A 10,428-nucleotide genomic window follows, 5' to 3' on the forward strand; every position below is an offset into this window, starting at 1 on the left:
ATTATTTTTACTTTCCTAAAATTTTCGTTGCGTCTTGCAACCTTTTCAATAGTCTTAACGGTGTTAAATTTTAAGGCACGATAAGAAAATGACTCTCCCCAGACACAACAGATTATGTTTCTTTCTTTTCTGGAAACTCACCGCGAACTGCCAGCTGATGGCTCACGGACCACCACTTTGAGTAGCACTGATCTAAACCATGGGTCGTAAAACTTTTTAGACCATTGACCCCTTCATGGAATCCTTGACCCCTCATCCACCCCTGGGCATGTACAAGGAAATAAATAAATAATAATAATAATTAAGTAGATGAGCATTTATCAACCCCAGGGATCGATATCGACCACTCTGGAGACCCCTGATTTAAACATTTACCTAAACTTTTTTTAAACGAAAGTTGCATCTTGATCTGCCTTTCTGTCCATCAACTAACCGAACGTCAGTTGCATAAAGTTCACCAAGTATATCTGTTTACTAATCTAGGAAAGTCGAATATAATTTCTCAAAAAGTCGGAGACCTAAAAACTTCGACTTGAACCAATTTAAGTAGACTTTTACAGAACTGGCTTTAAATAAATTATCATAAATATTTAATTGCTTATTTAATACTAATTATTTAATTTTTTTCTTATAAAAAATATTTAAGTTTTAGCAGAATGCTTTATTTCGCTCGACCTTAATTATTGTTTCATAAGTTCAATTCGGCTCAGAATTCTTATCTTCACAGAAGGATCGGATCTTGTTAAATTTTTCCAACAACTTGAACTATTTCAAATTTTCACCAGATTAATTTTAGAAAAACATGGTTTTGATATAGTTTTGCATGCTGATGACGATCGCATTCATTTTAGAATATTTTTTTTTCTAGAAATTAATAATAAAGTAGTATGCAAAACTACATTTTAAAAAAAAATCTGGTGAAAATTTGAGATACTTCAATTAGTTGGAAGAAATTTAACAAAATTCGAAGGATCCTATCCGAAATATCACAACTCACTTCGTATCACGGTGTACGAGTTTATTTTTCAATTTTGTTTGACTTTCCTGGACGTTATTGAAACGTCGAACACAATTCCCATTCACCGAGTATTTAGATCACATGATCAATTCACCCAACAGCAAACATTAATTACCCAAAACGTCAACAATATTTAGGAAATCCCTTTATATTTAAGATGCAATCGATCAATATGAATCATTACAATATTTACTTCCCGGTTGATACTCACAGCATTGTTACGTTCACTTCGGTATGTATATTGTTGAACTAAATAATTAACCATTATGCGATATTCTTGTTTCATGAAGCTTTTTAAGTTTTCATTACTATTCACAAAACTTTTAACTTTCCATTTCCTACTACGTAATTATTTGCTTTTAAAGGTTTTTAAAAAAGAATATAATTAATAGCATGTTCAATGCCTCGTTCATACTTTACTCGAAGCGAAATATGAGACAACCTAATTCATAAAGAATTGTGACACTGTCAGCTTTGTTTACGACGTACTTGATCAAGCACTAAATTATTTAATTTCATCGCGGGGCAATCCTTCGATATTGGTATACTACGTCATTCACCCACACAACCTTCTCTCATGACATAGAAAAAGAGGGTGAATGACGGCGTCTCCTCATACCGACACTCTCTATACCAATACCGATGCCAAAACATTAAAAAATATCCATTTTTCTGAAAGTTATGAGGAAGTAAAGTCGATAGGAGAAGGGCATACTTGTGTATGTACACCAGCTACACCTTATTAACCATAAGTCATCTTGACAATTAGAATCGACTCATGACATATACAACAACAATGTTACGTAAGGAGTGATTCAAGAAGATACTAATTGATTGACACGAGTTCTGTGCGCATCGTTAATAGTTTTTCGGAAAAAAAAAGGTTATTTATTACAAATTATGTTAAAAAATAATATTACATATTATTTCAATAAAAATGAAATACGTGTGATTCATTCATATGGCGATAACAGTAGGCGAACCCGAATTTAAAACTGGGGTGAAGTTCAGCGACGATCATTGAATTTGTTAGAGTTGGTACTACTCCCAGGTTTTACTTATTGTTGATAGGTTCTTGAGAAGTGTGACAAAGTGAGACGAAACCAGTTTTACCATAGGCTCAATGATATAAACAAGAAGGTGGGGTTCTTATCAGGTTATTTTTTTTTTCGGCAACTTCTTTGGATGTAAGTGCTTTGAACGAGAAAATTTATGATTCTGTCTAGTACGGAAGAAAATCAAAATTTCATTTGTTTTTACCACCCACTTTTTCCTTTGTAGACTTTTCCGAAACATTTTTGGATTTGGATTTTAGAAAATGCGTTTCGGCTAAACAAAGTTTTCCCAAATTTTAACATAATTTTCGTAATTAAAAATGAAAAAGCATAATGTTGTACATCTGCAGGGCTCGAGGCAAACGACAGATGTGCATAAGGAAAACACATTTGCGATATGAAAACCATTCAGAAATATGCTATTGCAACATTCTGTCTTTATCCGCGCCTAGTAAGCCAGGAAACAAGTCTATTAACGTTCTACAGAGAGATTCTCTACTCTAAGAAAATTTGTATGAAAAATTAAAATGTAACGATGTGTGTTACACGTTTAGATCCGCGCCGTACTTTTCCCTAGAAAATGAAAGAAGCTTTCATAAGGTTTGGGCTGTTGGCGAGATAAAGTTTATTCTTTCATATCTAGTTTCGAACATTATTTTGTAATTTTTTAAATCCCTTTTTTGGCAGAATCTTATTGTTCGTTTCTTTCAAACATACAGCTCACAGCTGTTAAAAATTGAAAATTTTGTAAGAATGGGAGCACAATTTTAAAAGCATGAAATAATTTTTTTTTTCATTTTTTTTTTTTTATAAAATTATTATCCTCCACTTTGAAAATCTAGAAATCGGGAAAATTGTCGAAGATATGGTTAAAGGTCCCAGAAAGAAAGGAAAACGTTGCAGCCAGTTATATTGTGTGCTCTGATCAATGAAAATGTTTATAGCCTTATTTAAAAACTAGAAAGCATCGGACAAATCTTTAGATGTTAAAGCAAGGTTTTAATTTGTAAGTTCTAATAATATCCTTTGATAGCCCAGCAGAAACCTGAAATAAGCCAATTACTACATTGCCATGTAACACAAGATTTAGAGTAGCCTTTACTGTGACTAGTGCCCCAGAATGATAAGCAGCTAGTGGCTTGAGATTAAGATATCCTGAAGCATTACTGCCAGGTAGGAGAGCCATACAGCCTTTGGCTGTCTTGAAACTTGGTACATTTTTGTCAACTTTTAAAATGTCAGTTCATTTTAGCATTTGTTTTCAAAACTGGACTGTCTTATCTATATTAAAATTTCCTGTGTTATGTATTTTCTTTTGCCAAAAATATTTTTCAATAAAACTGGAAAAATTTTTTGTATGTATTGATAAGCTTAGATATAATTTGAAGTATATTATTGCCACTTCTACTTGAGGTTGATTTTGTGTTCTGTAAGAATCTTCCAGTTGCATGTTTAATTTTTTATACAGTCCAGGTTTTATCTATGTATGTCCTTTACTAATGTCTTGACTAATTTTCTCCATTTTTTTTTCATCTGTTCATATTACGCAGTTAACAGTCTGTAAAAATTCCTGCCATTGAATGCCAAAATGAAGAGAAGAAGTGTGGGAGAAAGTGATCATGTAGCAAAACGTAAAAACAACAAGCATGCTTTTGAGATTTCTAAAGCATCTCCGTGTGAAGTCCATAAACTATTGCCAACTTCAAGAAGAGGAGTTAAACGAGCTGGTCCTTATTTGTTAGGTATGTTATTATTTATTATGTATTTGTTGGACCTGTCAGAAGTCTTTATTTTCTGTATTTCATAAAAGAGCAGACATAGGCATGGCTGTGTGATTAAGAAGTTTGCTTTGCAACCATATGGTTTCAAGTTCAATCCCACTGCACCTTGTGCAAGTGTCTTCTACTATAGTTCTGGGCTGACCAAAGCCTTATGAGTGTATTTGGTTAAAGAAACTAAAAAGAAGCCCATCATATATCTATGTGTGTGTGTGTGTGTGTTTCTTTGTCTTGGAATTGCATGCTAATTGTAAATGAGCTTCACCATTTTACAGGCACTGATGTTTATAATCTTCTGTGAAAACATGTCAAGCCTAGAAGAAAATATAAACTTGCTTAGAAACAGATGAAGGTTAATAGAATTTCCAACTGTAGAAATTCTACCTCACTGAATTTCAGCTGATCCATGCAAGCATGGAAAAGTAGGTGTTAAAACAATGATGATAGTAATTAATATCTTTTCATTTGTATACAATTATTGTATGCAAGTAACGGATTCTCTGCATAATCACTTAACCTCCTAGAAATAGCAGTCAAATCTTCCTCAAATCACACCCTACCATTTTAAAAAAGGGAAGGATACTTTAGATAATATAGTTCTAGCTACTCACATAAAGGCAGGAAAGATCTTAGATGGAATACCTTAAAACAAGTTTTCTTGATCAGAGTTAGACAGGGGGACTAAGCAGCAACAAAAATATATCTTTTGTTTGAAATCTAGAATTATGTTATACACAAGCTTTGTGACCATTGCATTTATACTCATGCACTTCTAAAACCAATGGACTGAAATACAGTGTGTCCCAAAAGTCACTCATGGATTTCAATTCTTAATAACTTCCTTAACTTTACAAATAAATGCATGAAATTTTAACACACTATAAAGGACGTAATGGAAAGTAATATGCACAAGTCAAATTTTGCAACACCACTACATCACATATGAAAAATGACATCACTTAAATGGCAGCCATTTTCAGCTTCGTATGCCTATGCTCTTTCCAAAACTTGCACCATAATACTCTCTGGGCTAGTCAAGCCTGGTGAACGTGAATGCCATTCAAAGTAAACTTCACACATGGTTCCAGCAAGATGGGGTAACTGCTCATACCGCAAGAGAAACAACGCAGTTGCTATGGCAGTGCTTTGGAGAGAGAATAATCTGGCCTTCACATTCCCCACACTTGACTAGCCTGGATTTTTTCTTGTGGGGATACCTGAACGAGAGGGTTTACATCAACAAACCAGAGACCCTGGTGCAACTGAAGGAGAACATCAATAGAGAAATCAGAGAAGTGGGGTCTGAAACTCTTGAGGGTATTATGGTACATGTTCTGGAAAGAACATGGGTGTGCAAAGACGAAAATGGCTGCCATTTAAGCAACGTCATTTTTCATATGTGATGTAGTGGTGTTGCAAAATTTGACTTGTGCATATTACTTTACATTATGTCCTTTATAGTGTATCAAAATTTCATGTATTTATTTGTAAAGTTAAGGAGGTTATTAAAAATTGAAACCCATCAGTGACTTTTGGGACACCCTGTATTACAAAATACTTGTGCCAGTTCCTTCAGATATGCCCAAATGAGTTAATACAGAATAGCTATTAAAATAAATATTACCCCACCCAACCCCATCCATTTTTTATTATCATCCTTGCTCTTACTGTTTCCACCAATCACTTCCTTTTGTGCCTTGAGCCACTGATCTCTCTCCTCTGCTATACTTCATTCTTAACACCGCTCTTATCTGCTATCATTCTCAATGCCTGCTTATTTCTACTATCATACTCCACTTACTATATAGCCCTCTTATGTACTTCTGTATCCTTCCCTTCACTGCTCCCACCCCTTGCACATCAACCACCCCTACATTCTGTTCTGTTCTCCTTCCTGAGTCACTCCTATATCTCCTATATTGCACCTTTTCATACTAGTTTTTCCCCTCAACTATACTTCCACCCTTGTTCATCATTCACTACATTCACCTCCAACCCCATCTTTTGCCATCTGTTAATCTCTTTCACACACTTTGAAAGTATCCACTCCCCCTCCACTCTCATGATCTACTGTCCATATCCTCTCTTATGCCCACTTTCTTGCACCTTGAGAGATTTCTCTGGTACTCCATCACTACCCTTCCTTTTTATCTCCTCAATTACTTCCATCCATCAGTATGTATTTCTTCACATGTGTTCATGAGGTAACTGTAACTTGGCATAAAATTTAGAATGTTTGACTGTTGTTATTCTGTTCATCACTTATAGGTAGTGGATTGGCAGAACTGGTAGTGTTGGATAAATATATCTTGTAAAATTTAGTTACATCATTTTAGATTTTGAGTTCAAATCCTGCTCGGATTGATGTGTTTTTCATCCATTCAGCAGTTGGCAGAATAATACTGGTCAAGAACTGAGGTCAGTATAATTTGTGGCTTTGTATTAGCTAGAAATCAATCAGATCATCAGCTAGAATGCTATGTTAGTTGTTGAATTATAACAAAATGTTTCACTGGATTTTTTTTTTTTTGTTGTCATTTTATATTAAAATGCTTAAATAGTAGTTGAATCTGTTCATTTCTTGCTATGTTAATCATGGTTTTATTACAGGACCTCGACTAGGTTCATCTCCAGTTCGAAGCATTGTTCAGTGTCTTGCAAGAAAAGAAGGCACAAATGAATTTTATACCTTAAAGGTAAGCTCATTGATTTCAATGTTTAGAGATAAAAATTTCAACTGTAAGCACAAAATAAAACTCTGGAAATGAATACCATTAAGTTTATTGAACTATTATTCTGTATAAAATTAGGTGACCTTATTAAAGTCCTTAAAAATGTGGGACTTCATCCATTCATCCAGCTTTTCCACTTGTTCCTGAGAGGGTCATAGGGGTAGAATCCTTAGGCCCCTTTTCTATAGGGCTCTATTATTAGAATTTTCCAGTTGGATTCTGAACCATAACCAACTGAGATAAGGTATATTATCCCACTATCTTGTTCTCGATTTACTCCTTGGTCTCCTACCAGTTGGCTTGACCAGAAGACTTTGTCTTACGATTCTTTCTTACGACATTGTTATAAACTATAATATTCTATTATTAAATCTTTTCTACAATAGTAAATAGCAGATAAAAATATAGAAATCCTATTTTGTATTGAGTACAAAAGCATGGTACAGCATTGAATGAGGTTGATGGATGAATGCAGTCTTTACTTAATATAAAACAACATGTCTTAATCACCAGGAAGCCATGGTCAATGGATTAGACATCTAACAGAACAAAGAAGTGGTCTACGCCAGACATTTTAATCACATGTCCATAGTACTGGAGCTGTGACCTCTCGATGCAAAGTAGTAGCTCAACATGGAGAGACTCCCTGATCTCTGAGCTACTCACCTTGTCAAGTAATGTTATTCCAGAGAACCTTCAGAGGTACTCTCATTTCAGCTATATGTATTTGTGATATCACTCTCTTTTGGTTATTACCCAACATTCGTGACCACAGGTGAGGATAGGTACAAAAATCAAATTGAAAATAGTGAGTTTTGCTTTTTTACCAACCTCTCTTCTTTTAAGGATGTTGTGAAATCCTGACACCTCCGTGGGATAGCAAGTCAACTGTCCTAAACCGTATAAAGGCACATGCGCACTATCAGTGAGGGACAGTCTGACGTGTGCAGGTGCTTTGTGAAGACAGTCGTAGAAGTCGTTGAGAAGAGATTGTTTGTTATGTGTTGTTTCTGATTTATATTTGTATTGTTATCACCTTGTTATAAGTCCATGTTATAAAGTGGCATTTACAGTGAGTTCAAAGGACATAACAGTGTCGACAAGACACTACAATGGACTAAATGCAGGAGCTGGCTCATTACTGCAATTTTAGCATCCAATTCAACCTCCTGCTTTGCATCTCTCATGAATACAGCTCTGAGATACTTAAAATTCTCCATTTGTCTCAGTGATGTTCCATTAAATGCACAATGCACTGCAAAGAATTTCGTGAGAGAACCAGTGTCTCAGTCTTCACAACACCAATTTTTATCCTTACCTTGCTGCACTCAGCAGCAAATCCATTCAGTGCATGCTAGCTATCAGCTCCTGATGAGCTAAGAAGCAGCATGTCATCTGCAAATAACAGCTGACAAATCCTACACCCACTGATTGTAATACTATTTCCATAATGGCTGCACATGTCAATCCAGTTCATAAAAATTGTGGAAAGGAGAGGTGGCAACACACATGCTGAAAGGTTTTCATTTAGCACCATTTACCTGACTCAAAAAGTTTTATCATACATCTTGGTCACTGTATCACATTGACCAAGTTGTACAGTAAAACCTTTTGAAAAGAAATTTTATAGTATATGATATCATAAAATAAACTACAGAAATTTATATAATAGCATATCATCATCATCATCATCATCATCGTTTAACGTCCGCTTTCCATGCTAGCATGGGTTGGACGATTTGACTGAGGACTGGTGAAACCGGATGGCAACACCAGGCTCCAATCTAATTTGGCAGAGTTTCTACAGCTGGATGCCCTTCCTAACGCCAACCACTCAGAGAGTGTAGTGGGTGCTTTTATGTGTCACCCGCATGAAAATGGCCATGCTCGAAATAGTGTCTTTTATGTGCCACCCGCACAAGAGCCAGTCCAGGGGCACTGGCAACGATCTCGCTCGAAAACCCTACAAGGCCAGTCAGGCGGTACTGGCAACGGTCACGCTCAAGATGGTACATCTTATGTGCCACTCGCACAAGAGCCAGTCCAGGGGCCCTGGCAACGATCTCACTTGGCTTGCCGGGTCTTCTCACGCACAGCACATTTCCAAAGGTCTCGGTCAGTAGTCATCGCCTCGGTGAGGCCTAATGTTCGAAGGTCTTGCCTCACCACTGAACCAAAATTTAATTTAAATACTGTTTCCATATTATATACCATGGAGACATTCTTAAAAACAAGAGAAGGACAAAAAAACTAGCTGGCAAGTAGCTTATATGGTTACATTAAAAGGCAAAGAAAGAAGTAGGTACAATCTTGTTACAATGTCTTCTGAAAACTGAAACCTATCCTTTTTTTTCAAAACCATATCAAATAATAAACAACAATTCACCAAATATTCTAATTAAACAATAATCATAGCTTCCTTCTTGGGATGGTTTTAATTTTGTTATTTTATTACCCATGGCTACATACTATAGCTCAAAATTCATCAAAATAAAGATCTGCAGAAGATAAATCCATTAAAAATGTCTTAAAAGAAATTGTCAAGATTACTTTCCACTTGATACATTCCAGAAAAGTCTAATCTAGTCATTTTTTTTTCTTTTTCCTGGAATACAAAAATGTTTAAAAGAAACTTACCTGTATTAACATAAGGTTTAAATTCTTCTCCCATTCGATCAACCATCAAACACAGCACTTCAAGACCATTCAAGGAAATCTTGAAGGTGTGTTTAAAATGCTTACAGTTGTCTTTTATGATGTAATTGTTTCAGTTTCATCACAGGATCTCAGATCAAATTATTCGCTATACAAATACAACTCTAAAACTAGAAAAAAAATGTCTAGTGTAGTCCCCAAGTTGTTATGGAGCTTATAGACATAGAAAAGTCTATATGATTATACTATTGTTGATAATGTTAGTTTGTAAGTAAGGCAGCAAGCTGGCAGAATCGTTACCATGCTGGGCAAAATGCATAGCGGCATTTTGTCTGTCTTTAACATTCTGAGTTCAAATTCCATTGAGGTTGACGTTGCTTTTCATCCTTTCAGTGTCGATGAATTAAGTACCAGTTGAGCACTGGGGTCAATGTAATTAACTTGCCCCCTCTCTGAAACTTCTGGCCTTCTATTCAAATTTGAAACAAAGTCAGCAAGTCTTATAGCCTTCCATGCAAAGAATGCATACATTGCTTTAGTGAATAATAAAGATTTTTGTTCACTGTAAGTATATAATTAGTATCATATGTCAGGATATGTAAGGAATAAAGGTTTTATATATTTTTGCACATGTTTTCGTTGCCATGACTGTGTGGTAAAATGTTTGATTGTTGTTGTAGATACTGACAATGGAAGATTCAGAGCATGCCAACCAAGATGACCATCAGGGTAAAATGTTAATGCATACAGAATATTCACTGCTTTCGCTACTACACAACCAAGATGGTGTTGTACATCATCATGGATTGTTCAAAGTTAGTATTGGTTAATTTTTTTCTTTTTGAGTTTCTTTATCCCATGTCTTCTGAATGTAACTGCTGCAACATTGTCTCCTGGAAAGGATGTCAGAGTGTCTTATTATTGAAGTATATAAATGTGTGTGTCTTTTGCTGTTGTATTTCTATCTTTTTTTTTTAATGTAATTTTTTTTACTTGCCTCAGTCACTTGATTGTGGCCATGTTGTGGCTCCACCTTGAAGGGCTTTTAGCCAAGCGAATTGACCCCAGTACTTATTTTTTAAAGCCTGGTGCTTATTCTATCAGTTTCTTTCTCTGAACTGCTAAATTACAAACCAACACTAGTTGCCAAGAGGTGGTGGGGGGTGACACACACACACACACACGCACGC

General features: G+C 35.5%; 1 protein-coding gene across 2 annotated transcripts in view; it reads left to right on the forward strand.

Moving 5' to 3' along the window:
• The first annotated feature begins 1,065 nt into the window (after nt 1-1,065).
• LOC106870215 (serine/threonine-protein kinase 40) overlaps nt 1,066-10,428 on the forward strand; it is a 20,520-nt gene continuing 11,157 nt past the window's right edge. Inside the window, exons 1-4 of one of the 2 annotated variants that reach the window (XM_014916219.2) lie at nt 1,066-1,250; nt 3,624-3,815; nt 6,462-6,547; nt 9,919-10,053. In XM_014916219.2, the coding sequence (XP_014771705.1) occupies nt 3,662-3,815; nt 6,462-6,547; nt 9,919-10,053 (375 nt within the window). In that variant the 5' untranslated portion in view covers nt 1,066-1,250; nt 3,624-3,661. Of the gene's footprint in view, nt 1,251-1,744; nt 1,902-3,623; nt 3,816-6,461; nt 6,548-9,918; nt 10,054-10,428 lie in introns of those variants that run through there. The other variant, XM_014916220.2, reaches the window with a different exon arrangement.

The sequence above is a fragment of the Octopus bimaculoides genome, chromosome 4, assembly GCF_001194135.2.
Source record: "Octopus bimaculoides isolate UCB-OBI-ISO-001 chromosome 4, ASM119413v2, whole genome shotgun sequence".
NCBI classification, from domain to species: domain Eukaryota; kingdom Metazoa; phylum Mollusca; class Cephalopoda; order Octopoda; family Octopodidae; genus Octopus; species Octopus bimaculoides.